At 52.7% G+C, this 19030-nt stretch overlaps 8 protein-coding genes across 8 annotated transcripts; 2 read left to right on the top strand and 6 right to left on the bottom strand.

Annotated features, from left to right (window-relative positions):
• Positions 1-319: 319 nt before the first annotated feature.
• On the bottom strand, positions 320-1377 carry J4E85_005611 (uncharacterized protein; the record flags this gene model as incomplete). Its single annotated transcript, XM_051469856.1, has 3 exons — positions 320-931; positions 988-1170; positions 1249-1377. The coding sequence occupies 3 exons, from the start codon at positions 1375-1377 to the stop codon at positions 320-322; spliced, it is 924 nt and encodes a 307-aa protein (XP_051326687.1).
• A 657-nt stretch (positions 1378-2034) lies between these two features.
• On the bottom strand, positions 2035-4023 carry J4E85_005610 (uncharacterized protein; the record flags this gene model as incomplete). The annotated part of the gene is made up of 4 exons (XM_051469855.1): positions 2035-3247; positions 3295-3790; positions 3838-3897; positions 3948-4023. The coding sequence occupies 4 exons, from the start codon at positions 4021-4023 to the stop codon at positions 2035-2037; spliced, it is 1845 nt and encodes a 614-aa protein (XP_051326686.1).
• A 694-nt stretch (positions 4024-4717) lies between these two features.
• Positions 4718-7639, top strand: J4E85_005609 (uncharacterized protein; the record flags this gene model as incomplete). Its single annotated transcript, XM_051469854.1, has 1 exon — positions 4718-7639. One exon carries the CDS (start codon positions 4718-4720, stop codon positions 7637-7639), a length of 2922 nt encoding a protein of 973 aa, XP_051326685.1.
• Positions 7640-7857: 218 nt separating this feature from the next.
• Positions 7858-8497, bottom strand: J4E85_005608 (uncharacterized protein; the record flags this gene model as incomplete). Its single annotated transcript, XM_051469853.1, has 2 exons — positions 7858-8010; positions 8168-8497. The coding sequence occupies 2 exons, from the start codon at positions 8495-8497 to the stop codon at positions 7858-7860; spliced, it is 483 nt and encodes a 160-aa protein (XP_051326684.1).
• Positions 8498-8966: 469 nt separating this feature from the next.
• Positions 8967-11500, top strand: J4E85_005607 (uncharacterized protein; the record flags this gene model as incomplete). Its single annotated transcript, XM_051469852.1, has 5 exons — positions 8967-9229; positions 9284-9587; positions 9647-9774; positions 9828-11272; positions 11328-11500. The coding sequence occupies 5 exons, from the start codon at positions 8967-8969 to the stop codon at positions 11498-11500; spliced, it is 2313 nt and encodes a 770-aa protein (XP_051326683.1).
• Positions 11501-12137: 637 nt separating this feature from the next.
• Positions 12138-13415, bottom strand: J4E85_005606 (uncharacterized protein; the record flags this gene model as incomplete). The annotated part of the gene is made up of 4 exons (XM_051469851.1): positions 12138-12579; positions 12657-13103; positions 13187-13261; positions 13342-13415. The coding sequence occupies 4 exons, from the start codon at positions 13413-13415 to the stop codon at positions 12138-12140; spliced, it is 1038 nt and encodes a 345-aa protein (XP_051326682.1).
• An 856-nt stretch (positions 13416-14271) lies between these two features.
• On the bottom strand, positions 14272-14558 carry J4E85_005605 (uncharacterized protein; the record flags this gene model as incomplete). Its single annotated transcript, XM_051469850.1, has 2 exons — positions 14272-14401; positions 14446-14558. The coding sequence occupies 2 exons, from the start codon at positions 14556-14558 to the stop codon at positions 14272-14274; spliced, it is 243 nt and encodes an 80-aa protein (XP_051326681.1).
• Positions 14559-15525: 967 nt separating this feature from the next.
• On the bottom strand, positions 15526-16964 carry J4E85_005604 (uncharacterized protein; the record flags this gene model as incomplete). The annotated part of the gene is made up of 3 exons (XM_051469849.1): positions 15526-15941; positions 16002-16327; positions 16378-16964. The coding sequence occupies 3 exons, from the start codon at positions 16962-16964 to the stop codon at positions 15526-15528; spliced, it is 1329 nt and encodes a 442-aa protein (XP_051326680.1).
• Positions 16965-19030: the final 2066 nt, after the last annotated feature.

The following is a 19030-nucleotide window of genomic DNA, read 5'->3' as shown; positions in this document are numbered from 1 at the left end:
ACCTATTGCAGGTAGCTCAATCAAAACGTTAAATCACTTTCCCCCAATCTTTTACCTTGTGTGACTCCGCATGTAACCTCGGCTTTCCGTATGACGTGATCTGCAAGTTGTGGAAGTAGATGTCGCAACCACCAGTCACCGCGATACACCGTGTTATACAATTTGAAGTAGCAAAAGATTCATGTTGAACTGATGGTCATTCCGAGTTGAGCTTATTCTTCTATACATTTTCATAACCCATGCCCGAGCTAAATATCCAAAACGCCAATTTCAACTGCAGACGCCTTCAGTAGGTGTCTCTCGCTACAAGGACGCATATCTACCACCCCCTCTTAGCGAGCTTCTCGTCCTCGCCCATGCTACCACAGTTGATACCAACCATAGCCTCACCCAAATCCATGCTAACCTCCATAAGCACCTTGGGATCCTTGTAATGCGTAACCGCCTGCACAATAGCCTTAGCCCTCTTCGCCGCATCCCCAGACTTGAAGATACCCGAGCCAACGAAAACACCATCACAGCCCAACTGCATCATCAACGCGGCATCAGCAGGCGTCGCAACACCGCCCGCCGCAAAGTTGACAACAGGCAGACGACCCAGCTTAGCCGTCTCCTTGAGCAGCGCGTAGTCGACCTGCAGCTCCTTTGCGTACGAGTACAGTTCCTCGTCCGACATGCTCTTTGCGCGCGCAATCTCGCTGTTTACAGTGCGCATGTGGCGCACGGCTTCGATGACGTCGCCCGTGCCGGCTTCGCCTTTTGTTCGGATCATGGCGGCGCCTTCGGAGATGCGGCGGAGGGCTTCGCCGAGGCCGCGGCAGCCGCACACGAAGGGGATGCGGAAGGGGTGCTTGGAGACGTGGTGGATGGCGTCGGCGGGGGTCAGGACTTCGGATTCGTCAATGTAGTCTACGCCTAGGGCTTCGAGGATCTGGGTTGGCGGTGTTAGCAGGCATTTTGTGGGTTTGGGGGAGGTGCTGAATGTACCTGGCATTCGACGAAATGGCCAATTCGCGCCTTGGCCATGACGGGAATGGTTACTGTGTCCATGATCTCCTTGATCATCTTGGGGTCGCTCATGCGGGCTACGCCACCCTGGGATCGAATGTCGGCGGGGACGCGCTCCAGAGCCATGACGGCTGATGCACCGGCTTCTTCTGCTATCCGTGCCTGTGAGGAGACATTGGTTAGCAATTGGTCGCGTTACCCAAAGCACCGCGTAGTGAGCTTGGAGAAGACGAAACTTACTTGCTCGGCGTTAACAACGTCCATAATGACTCCACCCTTCAACATGCGTGCCAGACCGGCCTTGACGGCAAAGTTGTTCTCGCCATCCTGCGCGCCGTGGCCGTTTGTGGTGGGGAGTTCAGTTGCCATTGTGAAGTATCGTGAGTTGTGATCGGAGGAAATCGAATAGATGTCGGAGGTAGTAGGTAAGAGTAAAGTAAGATCGGGTCAATTAGTAGTGTAGTAGAGCAAGGTACTTTCACAGACGATGAGGTATTAAAGTCTAAGGGGAGGAAAATAAGGTAAGATCGTGAGTCAAAGTTGTCCGCGATGTATTACCTGTACATGTACCCGCGGAATCGCAATATTTTTTTGCCTTTCTAAGGTCCCTCCATCCCGCCTTCGCAGCTCGGAGGTTGCCCCGCCATGTTCCGCGGCGGCGTAGGGACATCTAGACCCCGCTATGCGCCCTTTGACACACGCGATGCACATGCGCCAATCAGCCGTCGGGAAAGTGCGATCCATGGCCGTGAATTGCCGTCGGCTTAGTCAGAGGATTTGAATGGTTTCATTTGGTTATGTAGTGCTGTCGCTGAGAATGGTACACGCTGTCCCGTCATCTGATGTGATTTCGGGCCGAGTGGGGCAGTAGCCGGCCCTGGACCCTGATAGACGGTGGAAACGCCAGGCTCCATGCATGTCGCCGTATACACTACTAACGCTGTAAGTATGCCAATGCCGTGCCAATACCGAAGACTACCTTGCGATGCATAAAAGCGCTGTTCAGAATGCTGGCACCCTAGTTCTCTAGTACGGTGCTGTCTCCCGCTTCAACCACTCCAATGTCAAAGAGTCATTCTCGAAGAATTTGCTCGTCTTCTCATAGACCTCCTTGTGGTATTCGTTGATGAAGCTTTTCTCGTCTTCTGTAAGCAAGCTCATGTCGACAAGGTTTCTGCAGTGTGGAGTCATCGTAACATGCTCGAATCCCAAGAATGGCTTGTCACCGAACTTGTGCTTCGTCTCGACTTCTCGGACCATGACCATGTTCTCGATGCGGATACCGAACTTGCCATCTTCGTAGTATCCAGGCTCGTCAGATACCACATTCCCTACAGCCAAGGAGACTTCAGAATATTGAACCCTAGTGCCAATTCCGATAGGGCCCTCGTGTACGTTGAGGAACGAGCCCACGCCGTGTCCAGTGCCGTGACGGTAGTCGAGACCTTCCTGCCATAGGAACTGGCGAGCCAGACTATCTAATGCGAAGCCTGTCGTACCCTTGGGGAACCTGACGCGCTCGAGAGCCATGTTGCCCTTGAGCACAAGCGTGTATGCGGTACGTTCCATCTCGGTCGGCTCCGTGAAATGCATGGTCCTCGTTGTGTCTGTAGTACCATCTCGATATTGCGCTCCAGAATCGCAGAGGTATATAGCTTTGGGGTCGATGACCGAGCACTCACCCTTCTCCGGCTTGTAGTGGATAACAGCTGCATTCGGCCCCGTCGACGAAATGGTGTCGAAAGAAAGACCCATGAACATGTCGTGCTTCTTACGAATCTCCTCGAGCTTGTCGGCACCGTCAACTTCATCAAGCGTGGCCTTCTTGTTGATGAGTTGGTCCTCCAACCAAGCGAAGTACTCGCTCAGCGCAGCCCCATCACGGATGTGGCATTGGCGCATACCCTCCAGTTCGACTTCATTCTTGACCGCCTTTGCATCTCCGACCGGACTACGGGTTTCTTCGACCTTGTCGTCCCCGCCAAGGGCCTTGTTCAGGGCCCACGATGCTCGGTTGGAAGTCAGGAACTTCTTCTGTGTCTCGGTCTTATCCATGGCCTCGAACAGCTCCTTGCTCAGCGATGTGACATCTCCAAATATAGCCTCGTATGGTCGGATCGTAACCTTGTCGCCCAAGTGCTTCTTGACATCTTCGGGGAGCTTGCTTTCGTCGACATATAGGGTGGCTGCGGTGGACGTGACGACGGCGTAGGAGAAGAATACGGGGTTGTAGGGAATGCTGCATGTTGTCAGTGGCGTACTCCGATCGGGAGAGAATGCTCATACTCGCTGCCGCGGAGGTTGAACAGCCATGCGACCTCGTCGAGCATGGATACGACGAAGCCCAAGCTCTTCCGCTTCTCAAGTTCCTTGCGCAGGTCCTCAATCTTGTCTTCGAAGCTCTTTCCAGAGTACTTCTCAGGCTGCACAATGACCTTCTCACTCGGTCGGGCTGGCCTTTTGTCTCCCCATACGAGGTCGATCAGGTTCTCGTCGATGGCCTTGTACTCGCCGCCCTTCTTCTTGATCTTGTCGGCAAGCTTGCGGGCGTCTGCTGCAGTGACGACGCTGGGGTCTACACCGACGACCTTGCCTCCCTCGGCCTGGTCTGCAGTCCACTCCTGGATGGTAGGTACATCCTGTATGCCTTGCTTCAGCAGCTCCCAGTTACTGTCCAGCTGCTTCTCGGCCTGGTTGAAGTAGCGTCCGTCAGTGGAGAGGGCGGCCTTGTCGTGGGTGATGACTGCATAGCCAGCGGAGCCAGTAAAGCCACTGATGTACTCTGGGTGGTGTCAATGGGTGGGATGCGATAGGTAGCGGGGGGCTGACCTCGTCGCGCGTCACATGGGGCGATGTACTCGCTCTGGTGGCTGTCTTCAGACGGGACCACTGCTATGCGTCAGGTATATGTCATCACATGTCTGCACGGGCGCGCCTACTGTAAATGTCGACATTACGCTCCTTCATGAGCTTGCGGAGGTCCGCCAGCCGCTGGGTCGTGTCTACCTTGGACATGTCGATGGCACGCAGGGCAGCAGAAGCGTGGAAGGGTCTGACTCGGAAAGATGGCGTCCTTGCGGCTACATATGCAGCAGCTGTCGCGTGGGAGCGCCCAAGAAAACGCGGGAGGAGCATATAGGGAATGCCACGGTCTCGCGCCTACGATCGGGACATGCACAACACCCCGCCGTGCCCGCCCACAGCACAGCGACAACGCCGCAGCCAGTCCCGCACTAAGCGCAATCGCCAGGGCTCCAATCAAGCCTTGCCAAGCGCAAGAGCCCTCGCTCTCAGGCACCATAGGGAGGCGCATCTGTATTTATTGCAACACCAGGTCCCCGACATTTGACAGTCACTAACATGAGCTTCCGTCGCCGTAGTCTGCTTCCAGTTTTGCCCCACCATACGCGCAGGTAGAGGCAACCTCGCGCAGTCTCACCCAACCCCCGGCCCTGCACCTTTACATTTCGGCACGGCCTAGAACCGCCATCCCTAACAATCTCGAAATACGACGGGCTATGTCTATCGTGTAGGGGGCCAATCGCAGTCATCATCGCACTCGATTTTGTGTACCCTCTTTTCGCGCCTTCCACATCTCACGTCGCACCTTCCTGCTTTCGGTAACGTCTGACCTGGTTCCTGGAACCCTGACATCTGGCAGCAAAACTGACAGCAGTCCGTAGTGCAAAGCCTCTTGAGAAAGCTCAGCATGGCGAGCAACGGGGCCTTTCCTCTGCCTTACGAGGAGATTGAACGCCTAGTAAAGTCCATCTACGAACCCGGCCAAGCAAAGAAGATCGCCGAAACCGAGGCCACCCTTCGCGTTCTTCAACGCTCTCCCCAAGGCTGGGAAATTGCAGATGCCCTCTTGAAGAGCGACAACGAGCAGGTTCGCTTCTTCGGTGCCCTGACTCTCACCGTCAAGCTCAACGCCGACTCGGCTGAACTAAGCGAAGAGGAATCCGAGCAACTGCTTTCAACACTTATTCATCATCTTGTCTCACGCCCTAGCTCATCCATCGCCACCCGGAAAGTCAGCTCGACCTTGGCACAGTACTTCTCAAAGCCCATTTCCGTATGGACCCACTGCATCAGGAGTCTTGCCGCATCGTTTGCCGCCCAGCGTCCAGTCCTAGACGAGGCTCTGAAAGAACATCCTTCAACATGGGATCTCCTTCCGCAATTCTCCGATGAGCAACTCCTAGTTATGCTTGACTTTGCCATGAGCTTAGCAGATGAAGCCAAGAAGCCGTCTAACACCCCAGACCGGAAGTCACAAGAGCGGATGGTAGCAAACGTAGAGAGCGTTGAAATTCTTCTCCACGTTTCATTCGGTCGTGGCATTAAATGGCTGTCAATCTCCATCGACGACCCCACCTACGCACAATCAGTGCAGCAAGGCGAGAAGATTTGCATCGCCGCTCTCAAGTGCTTTACCGGATGGATCTTCTACGCCCAATCCGAGTTCAAAGACGACCTCGAGAAGCTCCAACATCTCCGGTCAGTGAATGAGCTCGCACTGACGTGTCTGGAATATCATGTTGAAGATGCCATGGAACTAGTAGCTGAGATCCTTGAGAACTACCCTACTTTCTTCGAAGCAAAACATCAAGAAATGCTCTGGTCGGCAATCTCAGGTCCATGGGGCATGGAGATACTCAATAACTCTGACGCCGAAACCGTTTCCCTCGCCCGGATCATTGTCGCCTACGGACAGATTCTGCTTGATTCCAAGGTTATCTACACGCAGCCAGAAAGCACACATCATCAGCAGGTCATGTCCTTCTTACACAATCTTCTCAAATACCCAGACCCGGTAGGCGCTGAAGACGAGATTGCACCTGTGGTGCTCGACTTCTGGAGCAATTATGTTAGCGCTATCGCCGAAGAAACTTTCCTGTATGCCGCTGGAGAGCAAGTGCCCGACTGGATGAATACTGCAAAGACCAATGTTCTCCAAGCAGTCTCAGAGCTCGTACAGAAGATTATCTATCCACCTGCTGACGTCACTGAATCATGGGATTCAGACGCAAGGAAGACGTTCAAAGTCTTCCGCATTGATGTCCGAGATATCATCATGGAGGCATACGACCCGTTACGTGACGTGCTCACTGACCAGTTTGTCGACTTCGCCTTACGAGGACTAGGTGCGGGTGACTGGTTAGAGCTCGAGACTGGACTGTTTGGTCTGATCGCCATCGCCGACGCTCTAACTCAAAATTCCGACAATCGTCTAACCCGACTGTTCGAGCAACCATTGTTCGCAACCATATCCAGCACTCCTGGTGTACCGGCGATTACCAGAAGGACCGCTGTGGAACTCGTCGCCGCCTTGAACCACTTCTTCCTTCGAAACCCGCAGTTCCTCCCTCAAGTTCTTCCGTTCCTACTCACTGCTCTTGCTCAGCCAGCTATCGCTCACGGCGCTGCCAAGTCTTTTGCTTCACTTTGCTCCGAGTGTCGAAAATCCTTGATCGGGGAGCTGCCCTCATTCTTCCAAATGTACGAACAGTTCCTAACGTATGCCACTGCTGAGGAGTTCACCAAGAGTATGGTCTTGAAGGGAATCGCCGCTATAGTGCAAGCTCAAGATACAGAAGAGAAGCAGTTCGAGGGTGTACGGCAGCTCTTCCAATACATCACACGCGATGCCATGCAGTCAATCAACATCACCAAAGAAGGAGGCGATGCAGAAGAAGGCCAAGTGCTAGCCCTGACTACTTTGAAGTGTCTTGCAAGCGTTGGAAAGGCAATGCAAGCATCGGACGAAGAAGTAGTGGACTTGGAATCCGACAAAGAGCCTTCAGTGTTCTGGTTGCAAGGTCCAGGCAAAGAGATCCAGAACCAGGTCATAAATCTTGTCAATTATATGACCCAGGTGTTTCCTGGAAACGACGAGATCATCGAAGCGGCGTGCTGTGTTCTCCGCACAGGTTTTAAGGAAACAGTGTCGGGTCCATTCGTACTACCTCATTCTGCTGCGATCGACTTCATTACGAAGACCACTGTGCAGACACCGAGACTGCCATTCGTCTTGGAGACAGCATGCTGCTGGATCTCATCGCATAAGCATCACCAACCGGAAGGCTTCCAGGCTCAGGCCCAGCGATTACTCCAACACGACCTTAGCATCATGCGGGCACTGCAGCATCCACGCAACGACCCGGAAATCGCTGTCGGCTGTATAGAACTGGTCCAGAACTTTATCAACACTGATCCGCGCATCATGACTCAAGAATCACCTGAGAATCTATCGGGCATGTTCGGCTTCACGGTCGAGTCCATTAAGTCGCCTGAAGTCCTACCAAAACGCGCGGCTGCTAAGCTGTGGAAAGACATTTTCGAGCTTGCAGGCAATACGAATAGCCCTCACCAGGCCACAACGCAGGAGATCGTGGCGCACTTCGGTCCGACAGTGACGCTTGCACTTATGGCCAACGTATGCGGAGAGGTGGACTTTACGAGTTTAGAGCACATTGTTGCACCTCTGCGAGCTCTAATTCGAGCCGACAAGAACTCTAGGGCATACATCACCAATGCGCTAGCAGAGCAGCCGCTTTTGCAGCGGTTTCAACAGGACCAGGGTGTTCAGGATTTGGTGCGCAAGCTCATCGAGAGCATGACCAGGTAAGTTTGGCTCGTGATTTGGATTTCTGGATCTTGGTATTGACATACACACAGAAACGCAAGAAATGGCGCGGCCTTCAAAGACAGCGTGAAGGCTTTCTGGCAGACGTGCAAGCAACTGCAAATGCAACTACAGCCCCAAACAATGAACCCAGCACATCGATTCGCCCATGGCTTCCCACAGCCCAATGCCTACTGAAAGAAGACACATCGTCCAGCAACTTAAAACTCGGCAAATGCGGCCATTGCGAAAGTTAGGCCGAAAGACAACTTGAAGGCAACGTTGTCGCGTACTAGTGATCGGACGTTCATCGACTTTACCCGGCGCTCCAGGAATGAGTACGGAATGACGTGGATACCTCGCGACTCGATGAACTATCTTCTGTCAGTTTCATCTTCTTCGAGATCACAAGCATAACGATCGGTAGCGTGTCTTGCATATACCACATAGATATCCCCAGATGCATGCGGCGTACCCATCCATGTATCCTAGATTCCAATCGAAACTTCACAAACAAGACTGTCGACTTACCTGCAAAGCAAAGATCCCCAGCCCAATCAGTACAGCCAATGGCTTGCTGAACACGCTGATTCCTAGTCCTCCAATCACACCCAGAATGCTTCCCATGCTGATTTGACGAACTGCCTGCGGGTTCATGGCACCTGATTGAGTGATGACTGGTGTTCTCGCTTCATTTGTGTAGTTGTTTGTGAGGTCATTTTTGATCTTGGTGATTGGATCCGGACCATCGCATCGTATGCGCTGTGCATTTCGGAACTGATACGCCAGTAAAGGCGTCGACAAGATGAGTGGTGTGCTGAGCATCAAGCCCCTACGAAGGCCTGGAAGTAAGAAGGACATGTTGGAAGCCGGAGATGATGAGCTCGGAGTGTGAGGAAGGTGTTGCTGCCGGAGGTATGCAGAGAGCTGCTTTTCGAAAGTTCGGTCGGATCTCGGGAAACGCGTGGCTGAGCGGATGCAACGGATCGGGAGAAAGATGTGTCGAATCGGGATACACACAGGTAGGCTCTTCCTTGCTAAGCCAGTAAGTCCCAATGGCGTTGGAGACATGAGTGCTTGCTCGGAGCAAATGCTGACAATAAGGAAGCTCACATCCGAGGTAGTGATGTCATTGGCTCCATGGCGTTCCCCACTAAGGCCTTTGGGGTTAGAGCCCGGACCCTGAGTTCTGAGAGCCTCAAACGTAACGTCGCGTCTTGCGACACCATGTTGGACGCGTCAAATTTCCCATCTGGCATTGGACTTGCTCGTCATGCTATGAGCGCGTCCTGAATTTTTAATCAACTAATACGCACATTGACAGGTCATCATGGCGCTTCGAACGGTTCTTCTCACGGTTGCCAACCTCCTCATCCCGGTCGCGATACTGGTCTTCGCGACAGGCTTCTTCCCGTACAAACCTTTTATGCCCGGATTAGCGGAGTATGAAGAGCTTGCGTGGTCTGAGAAGACGGGAGAGGATTGGCAGAAGCCACCCGCGGCACCGTTTGACAAGCTCATCTTTATGGTTGTTGATGCGCTGAGGAGCGACTTCGCGTACGGAGAGGAAAGCGGCATGACTTTCGTGCAGAGGTATGGCACTCCTTGAACAATTGCGCACGCGCAATTGAACTGACAATCACCTAGTCTGATACGAGACGGAACCGCGCTTCCGTTCACAGCTCACGCTACCTCTCCCACGATCACCATGCCCCGCGTCAAAGCCATAACGACAGGCTCCATACCCTCCTTCGTAGACGTAATTCTAAACTTCGCCGAATCAGACACGACGTCCACCCTCGCGACGCAAGACACCTGGCTCGCGCAAATCAAGGCGAAGGACTATGACGATGGGAAAGGAAAGCTGATCATGTACGGCGATGACACCTGGCTGAAGCTCTTCCCGAATGTGTTTGAGCGCGCCGATGGCACAAGCAGCTTCTTTGTATCGGTCAGTCATAAGCTCTCCGCTGTATGTAGGAGTAATAGATTGTTGATTCTCAAGTGTAGGATTTCACGGAGGTTGATAATAATGTGACGAGGCATGTTCCTAATGAGTTGCTGAACAGTGACTGGAATGCTATGATTATGCATTATCTGGGCTTGGATCATATTGGGCATAAGGCTGGTCCTAAAAGGTGCACCATACGGGTGTCTCTCGATTGGCTATGGAATGCTAACCTTTTCACAGCCCAAACATGGTCCCTAAGCAAATCGAGATGGATGGCATCGTTCGCGACATCTACGCAGCTATCGAGAACGAAGACCACCTCTCCAATACTCTCCTCGTACTCTGCGGCGATCACGGCATGAACGACGGCGGCAACCACGGTGGCTCATCGCCAGGCGAGACCTCTCCCGCACTCGTCTTCATGAGCCCGAAGCTCAGCAAAGTCACTGAAGCGGCTGACAAGCGGAGTCCCATCAGACCGAAGAACGAAGGAGAGTTCGAGTACTACCGCTTGGTTGAACAGAGCGACATTGCCCCGACACTTGCAGGTCTGCTTGGATTTCCTGTCCCACAGAACAATCTCGGTGTCTTCTTGAAGGAGTTCCTAGGATTCTGGGATAATCCGTCGGACCGCATGCAGCTTCTCTACCGCAATGCTAAGCAGATGAAGAAGATTGTCGAAGCCAAGTACACCAGCCTACGATTCGATGAGCAGCCATTGACGGAAGGCGATCTGGGGTTCACATGCTTCCAACCTGGGGAAAGCCGCTCGCATCTATCTGACGGCCAGTTGCTAGCATGCCTCTGGCAATCGGCTGTCGGTGCGATCAGCGGTGGTGCCGACTTCCAAGAGAACGTCTACGAATTCATGCACGAAGCCCAGGAGATGATGTCCAGCACAGCCTCAAACTACAACGTCACTCGCCTCTTCCTCGGAACCGGTCTAGCTTTCCTCATCTGCGCGCTGAGCTATTCCGCACTCCCTGCTTTCCGACCTGCCACACCAGCTGGCATCTACTACGGCTTCGCCCTCGTACTGTACGCTGTCCTCATGTTTGCATCCTCATACGTAGAAGAAGAGCACAATTTCTGGTACTGGGCCACGTCCGGCTGGTTCCTATGCCTCTTCTTCAACAACATGCGGAAGGAATGGTACAATAACTGGATCTTCCATCCTGCCATCATGGCACTGGCCATACACAGGATTGTCAGACGTTGGAACCAGACTGGGCAGAAGTACGCTGGCGCCGATGACATTGTCAACAGTGGGCTCTTTCACGGGAACTCGTCCGTCATACTCTGGATTCTCATCGGCGCTACGTACATGGATGTCACCATCCGTATAGCCAGACATGTTGCGCGTTCTATTGCGACGTTCGACGGCGAACAGAAGATGCACAGTGTGGAGATTGAGTCCACGGATCAGAATCGCATGTTTGGAACTATTGCTGTACTACCGCTTTGCGGCACGGCGTTGATCTTCAAACTCGCCTTTACCGTCAAAGACGCACCCGAGATGACCTACGGCCTTAGCGCAGGCTTGGTAGAGATGGTCGAGACGTTGGAGCTCGTAGGCCTTGCGCGCATGGTATTCGGAGGTCTACTTCTCAGCGGAGTCTGGATTACCTTCGCCGAGTGGACACGATCGCAGCGGAGAAAGAGACGAGGAAAGCAAGGCAACGGCGGTACGTCACCACTCCTCCTACATGAAATCGAACAGACTTACTAACAGCACCCCAGAACTCGCCGTCGCCTTCTTCGACCTAACAACGCTCTTCCTGCTCACGCAGACAAAAGCACAAAACATACCCCTCTACTTCCTTTTCCGACTCCAATACTTCTTCCTCAGTAAGCCACTCCATCTCGTCTTCACACCACCCAACAACCCCGTCTACCTAAACATCACGCGCTAACCCCCAACCCCACACAGCCCTGCTGGACCTCACCCCCACAGCCGCAACCCTAACAACCCTCCTCCTAACCCAAACCTCCTTCTTCGCCCTCGGAAACAGCAACTCCATCTCCTCCATCGACCTCTCGAACTCTTACAACGGTATCTCGGGTTACAACGTGCTCGCCGTCGGTGTACTGGTGTTCCTGTCGAACTGGGCGGGACCTGTCTATTGGTCTTTGGCGGGTATACTCCTGCTGGGATCTCACGGTCGCACGCAACGCTATATTGATACTAGTGAGCTGCATGTTGCGGATTGGGTGGCGAAGGAAAGGGAGTGGTTGAATGAGCTGGCGCGGAAGGAGGAGAAGGGACGGGAGACGAGGAAAGAGGGGAAGGAGTGGGTGGGGCATGTTGCTTTGTTGACGTTCTGGACGGGGGGTATGCTGGGCGCTGTTATGCTGGCTTGTACGGTGTTGAGGCAGCATCTTTTCATTTGGACGGTGTTTAGTCCCAAGTTCTTGTTCGCGATGGCTTGGGGCATCGCGTGGCATGGTGGTGTCACGCTGGGGCTTGGGGGGCTGGTTTGGTGGTTGGGAAGTTGGTAGTATGATTGTTCAGTTATGGATGTGGTCGGGCGCCTACATCAGCGCAACGGCTTACTCTTGAGGGCCTCCTGGCTCGTTGTCGTCTTCCCACTCATCATCGTTCTCCTCCGCATCGTTATCTTCCCCCTCGTCTTCTCTAGGCTCCGCTCTCTCCTCACTTCCCGGCCTTACCGTCCATCCAAGCGGACTCTGCACTTCCTCTTCCTCCCTTCGCTTCTCTTTTGCTTTCCTTGATTCTGATCTATGTCTCCTGTCATCCTCGCTCCACCTAATGCCCACCCTGTGACGCGCTCTCTGCCAAGCCTTCCTCGCCTGTTCTACGTAATCCGCCTTGTCCTTGAAATACATAAGGTTGAAGTTGACTCCAAACTCCGAAAATTCACGCGGATCGTACTGCGACAAGTCCAGTGTGAGCTTCTCGCCACAGTATGCGCATTTCGTGAACGACACAGTTGAGGGTTCGTATGCGGGAATACGAACTGGGCCGGTTGGTCTGACACCCGTATTAGCATTGTAGTTTCCGAACGACTTTTTGGGGGTTGCTGTCCGACGTTGAAAAAGTATACGTACGCGGTAGATGGACCAGCAGTACCCACACGTGGATCCTCTGGATCAGGCATAGGTGTTGTTGTCTCGGCTCCCCTCTCATTCAGTCGACCGCAATACTCGCATCGCCACCTATCCTGCATTTTCCCCGCCTCTGCGCTGGAGATCTTCCGTTCACTGGGCTCCTTCTTCAAGTACGCGTCCTCACGCCATGTATCCGCCACAGGGTTGCGAGGTATACCGTGCCCTCGTTTCTGGGTAGGTGAGTCCGGGTCGTGGTAGTCCGGCAGTGATGATTTGGGAGATCGCGCCCTATCATGGCTGGGGTCGTGCTCGATTTGATCCGGGAGCGTAGAGCTGCGTCTTGGGGGCGGGGGAGTGGGTTGGCGTGGTTGAGTGGATGTGAGTTCGGCGGGTGTCATGGCAGCGAGCCCGGATGAGATGGATGACGTACGGCGGCGCGTGTTGGCGCTGTGGATATAGGTTAGCTGTCATGTTGAGCCAATAGGTGAGTGAGATGGGCAGAAGACTGCTGGGGATGGCCAGATACTTACGCAGCGCTCTCCACTTCATCCACGCTCCTGCGCGGGAACTGTTGCTCACTGATGCTTGTCTCATGATCTCCGTCGCTGCGAGGCGGATACATTAGCGGCATGTAAGCAGACAGATTACCCCATATTGGGACATGGAGGATTTTAAGGTCACTCACCTCGCCTCGCCGTCTATGTCGTCGTCTGAGTCCTCTGATGAATCGACCCAGTCGTCGGAGTTTGCATCGCTCATGATGGCGTACTTCGCGGAGCGGGTTGTAGAAAGGAGGACTGTGAGAGCGCAATTGCGAGTAAGTCATGTTGGGTGATGTGGTTCGCGACTGCCATCGGATATGCCGCACGGTTGTTGTTGTTTGCTGCTGGGTGTATGGGAAGGTGCGATAAAGCTGACAGAAAGCAGCGCTGGAAGTTGATTCTGAAGGTGACATCGACTCTACGTCACAATTGCAACAGCATAGCGACAATGTAGGCTTTAGGGTAGCTTTCGATGTGAGAGACAAGGTTCATCACATTCAATCTCTTTCGTATTATGGTATGCGAAAACGCTGTGCCTTCTTGCCGCCTGCCGAGTAGTAGTGCTAGAGAAGGTGCATGTCAGCCCAGGGGCATCCGTGTTTGACCCAGTAGAACGACGTCACATTAAACAACACTCGATGACCTTGAAATCATCTTACAAAGTCTATCGTGAACCTTTTAATTTCATGGTAAGCATTTGCAGTTGGTTTGAAAGACTTCAAATAAACTAAAGTCTTGGTGCTCGTGTATATAGCCTCTCTCAATGCCGAGATCCGTTCTCACACCAGCTGCAGCCCAGAATCTTTCGAAAACTCTCGACCAGTCGTGTCTCTAGCCCTATCCTCGCGACCTGTCCGTAACAACATCCTTCAATGTCGTTGTGCAAGGCTGGTTGTTGGGCATGCCTTTACACTGATTTCCATTATCCGGTGAGTTTTCATACCGACAGGTTGGGCATGTCACCCTGCGCGATGCTCTAGCAAGCTCTTCAGTAGTCATTTCTTCGGGTTCCAAGTTTTTGTTCTTGGTGGAATAATAAACGTCACCCCAGTTTCGGTTCGTAACAGGGTCCTTCATCTGCGCTTCGTGCCGATCATTCCTGTAGGACTCGCCGTGGTCGGTTTCTCCAATTCTTTGCCACTGGGCTTCTTCTGGCTCGCGGGCAACCATTGGGGTGATAAGGCTTGATTTGGGCTGACTAAGCTGCATGTCAGTATTGTCATTCGGGGAGGGAACAGGATTCTAACGCGTTCTCCTTGATCTGCTCATTCGTCAACTTCCGTACCATAACCTCGTCTGGTGCTTCCTCCCGGCTAGAGCTGGCCTCGGGATGCGTGTTTCTGTGAGATTGGCCGGACATGTTCGGTTAATATCGATTAATGTCTTTAAACAAATTGCTGGGTGAGTAGGTATGGAGATTAAGTCTGCAGTAAGGTTGTGGGCTTGTTTGATGTAAAATCTACATGCCAACATCTCCCAACCTTTTATACTCTGCATGAGTCGTAGGCTTTTGCCAGCTTGTGAGTCGCTCGTCTGCTATGCATCATGTTTCTTACTCATTCTCGCTCGGTATATGTTCTCAGAGTCTTAACGTATACGCGTATACTGGCGATGACTGCGAAGAAATCGGGTCAGAGAACGGTCCTAAGACGTCGGAAGGCAGCGCCGTGTAAGTCATGTTGACTGACGGCTTTATCAACTAAAGAGAATCTAGTCAGCACGTAGTTAGCAGATAGCAGACGAATATATAAGGACCAAGACTCATGCAACAGCACGGGTCTTCCTCACTAGCGTGAGCGGCCCGCACTACGTACAATTTCCGAGCTGTTACCAGTATGACAGCCTCAGACGCAACTCATAGTATTTGTTGTAACGTGGCTAGTTGTTTCTGGATGACTGTAGTGACTCTGATAACGAGTGGTAGTGTTGTTGATGATGTTCAGGTATGTTCTGGCGTCTGAGCTTTCGAAGGACCAAACGTGATGTGACTACCTAGTGTTGGATGTGTAACATCGTACCAACAATATGGTCATGACATCTCCTAGACATCTGTGACTCAGCGTATTAAGACGACTATTGCTCAAGCAAGACTGTGTAGAATGGCCACCGGTCACAAAGGATAGGGCAGCTCGGACACATACAGGTATGACGATGATCTTGTCAAATCTTGCATCCAGCTCTTATCGCTAGCTAGACCTACACTGATGTCCGACATCGGCGCACTTTCGATACCTTAAAGTCTATCGTCATCGCTTTGTCATGAGCTATCACTGCTCAACCGCACGTAGGTTTGACTCTGACCGTCTTTGCTCCGCTTCGTTAGCTGATCAAAACTCATCGTCCCGTCGTCTGCGTTCATGGTCCCGGGCAGGTGGGTGACGATTAGCACCCGCACCTGCATTTGCGCCACCTCCGCCTCCACCGCCCCTCCAATTAAGAGGGTTGAGCATCCCGCCGAAAGCGACGGCTAGTGGCGGTGGTGCTGGTGCTGGGGCTTGTGGTGCCGGCGCTACATGAGGAACGTTCACATGAGCGTGTGCGGGAGCTTCCACCGGCGCATCGAGACGAGCATCTGCTTCGGCGATAAGGCGGTTGATCTGCGCAAGAGTCAAGTCTTCAGGAAGCCAATTGCCAGGATCGACAGCAACGTGAACTCGCGCATGCGGGCAGTCGTCGAGGTGCCGAATGTCCTTGGTGTACTCAACGAGACACACCCAACAGAAGTTGTGGCCGCACTGCTCACCTGGAAATGTACGTTAGTATCGCATATCATGGCTTATTTGTGAGCTCATTCGAGACTTACATGTCATATGATCGCATCCACCGTGCTTCTGGATGTTCATACCGCACTTCGGGCATGGCTTGGCTCCCATAGTCTTGACAGCCCTCTTGGACAAGTCGTCCTCCGCCTTCTTCGCCTGGTCACACCCGCCTTTCCCATGCGACGTCCATGGGCGATTGCACTTCAAGCAAATTTCGTGTTCGCAGTAGGGGCAGGCGACCCGCTGCTTGCTGCTTTTGGTGTTCTTGCAGTCTTCGATGGAGAAGTATCGGCCGCACTTGGCAGAAAGACAGGCGATGTATGATTCGCCACTAGATAAAGCGTGCTTTGTGACGGCTTTATCGTAGCTGAATTGGGTTAACATATTGATCAATAGTGTTGTTGGTGAATGACTTACTCTTCGAAAGCTGCCTTACTGACTATGGCCTGAAGAGCTGCATAGTCTAACAAGTAGTCGCATTTGCCGACCGGACAACTCAGCTCTGCGTCCTTAAGCTGACGATCGGCGACCTTTGTCTTGAGCATCCTTGCGACACATAAGTTGCAGATAGTCTGAAGATGTTCGCAAGCATCACTAGGGGCCTTGAAGGATCTAGACGTGTCCTTTGTTGTTGCGCATATTGAGCACTCTTGCTTCTTCGGTCGCTCCTTTTCCTTCGGTGTCGGAAGCTTCTTGCGTGTCTTCGGCTCTGCTTTTGGTTTAACAACAGCACCAGCCTTGACACGAGCGACAGCTTTGGAGTCCTTCTCAAGAGAGGCCTCTGGTGCTTCAGGTGAGATAGCTCTAGTTTTCTTGCGGACAGGAAGCCTACGACCGCGCTTTCTGCCGGATGTGGTAGGAGCAGGCGAGGTTCGGGAGCCGGCTTCGGGCTCTGGGGTCTCTTCGATACGAACAGGGTTATTGCGGGTACCTATCGGGCCAGAGGGCTCAGCATAGTTGACACGGCGGTCCGGCCTAGCTCGTAGTCGGGTTGAAGGGGCCATTTTAGCTGTTCGTTAATGCTAGCGGTGATTAGTATACGATGTAGTGCCAAATGTTCGGTCAGAAGGTTCTCTTATACGCCCGATGGCGTGTTCCCGAACCCCGCAGTAAAGTCAAGAACCTTTCTAGGCTACTGTAACGGTAGAGCATGTATAAGTCGATAACAAACGGGCAATGAAGGCGTGTTGGTCTCGGCGAGTGCGCAAACGCACGTTTACCTCGGTTGGTAGAAGAAAGTCGTAACTGGTGTTCCAATAGTGAGAGAAGTCGCAACGTCGGGTGGTAGAGAAGGAAAGATATGGGATGGAAGGCCGATAGAACACTGGTAAAGGTCCATCTCGGTCCGGGCACTCAAACCATTACGGTCGACGCGAAGACCATCGTGGATGGGCATCTCGTAACGATTCGTATACATTTATAATCTAAAGTGCGTCGTCAATTGTCGCCTTTTGAGAAAGAAGCTCCACGTCCACCATTTGGCTATATCGACAGTCTCTCCGTAGTGCAAGCTGGTTGAGAGGGGCTTTTCGGTAGCTAAACTTCTCTACGCGTGTTGTCAGCGTGTCGTTGGATGGTTTGTGTGAACGCGCAACTTCACGCTGCGCCTGATAGAGGTGAAAGGAGGTTAGGGAAGCGCATGACGTAGCGATATTAGCGTGTTCGGAACATCCCGACCCGGCAGCACATCGCGTCCACGGGTGTCGCGCGATTCTGATTCCACAACACCATTCGCGCTCTCACGAGCCACTCGAACCTCGCACGCGTCAATATATCGCATATGCCCAGCGCCTGGGTCAAACAAATCGCTCAATACCGGAATCTCGATCGCGCCGTAGCACGACCACCGAGTCGCCGTACGAATGCGTCGACAGGTAACCCGAAGCTCATACATTGGCTGTACACATGTGGACAAGACAAAAAGCGCCTGGACAGCCAATTCGTCATTACAAGAGTCGCTTTATTCGTTATACATATGTGCAGGGTGCCTGCTTTCGATCGTACACGGCCATGAAAATCAAGCTGCTGTGGACGTCGGCATTCGCTATATCTCGTATCTTGCTCGGAATCCGTCTATTATGTTGAATTGACGCTGATAGTCTCAAACTCAGTACTCCTTTGCAAGCACTCGGTTGTTTCTTTTCGGTCAAACGACTGTTCGCATCGCGACTTCTCGGTGCTTTCGTCTTCGACTACCACCTACTCGCACGCGCTCTACCTCTTGTACTGCTTCAATGACGGTGACGGTCTCATAACCCGCAATACCAACGCCTCTGGCACCTCTACCTCGACCTGACAGTTTCCTTCGCTCTTTGACTGTATCAAGGTAGCTGCCCAGCGCGCGAAGTGGCATACATGGACGATGGAGGTTCCGGAAACGCGACCACTTTGTCCCACATCTCCGAGACCAATGATAATCATCTTCTGGGTTGGAGATATAGTGGAAGCCCTGAAGATCTGGCGCCACTCTTCAAGGCGGGACTCTATGAGACCGCCAAATCCAGCCCCCGCTAGATCAGGCACTGTGTATCCTCCTTCATTCATGTCTCGTCCGCATTTGATTGAAATGTCATGTCTTCCCGGTTTCGGCAATTCTGAAAGTATCCCCAACGGCGCCGATAAATCGACGTAGATCTTGCTCGGTGTTGAGATCTTTCCGACGATAGTCCCTGCTGATGTTGTAGAAGGACTTCCAGCCGTTTTCGGCATGAGTGAAGCTAGACTCTCTGGCGATTTCGCTTTCACCTCACATCTCCTGGTAATAGTGGATATGATCTCTTTCCGAATTGCTTTGGAACAGCAAAGAAGTGGCCAAGGCTTCGTGTTGCATATCGGTACTGCATAGATTACGGGGCTGTCGAAAACGTACAGCCATATCTCTTCTCGGAGTTCCAGCGGCAATACAGCGAAGTCATCCAAACTATCCTGAAGCGTTGTTGAGTCCAGAGCTAATGATATTCGGTCCATGTCGTTGTGCGGAGAACCCACTGTCGCAGAGTACGTCCCATTGATATGGAGAGAAGGGGTAAAGGGTTATAGTAGGAGCCTGACAGACTAACAGCTTAGTGAG

This window comes from Alternaria conjuncta, assembly GCF_024043145.1.
Source record: "Alternaria conjuncta strain BMP 0040 chromosome Unknown scaffold_7, whole genome shotgun sequence".
Taxonomy (NCBI): Eukaryota; Fungi; Ascomycota; class Dothideomycetes; order Pleosporales; family Pleosporaceae; genus Alternaria; species Alternaria conjuncta.
Note: the sequence above shows the minus strand (reverse complement) of the source record. Positions and strands in the feature narration are given on the sequence as shown.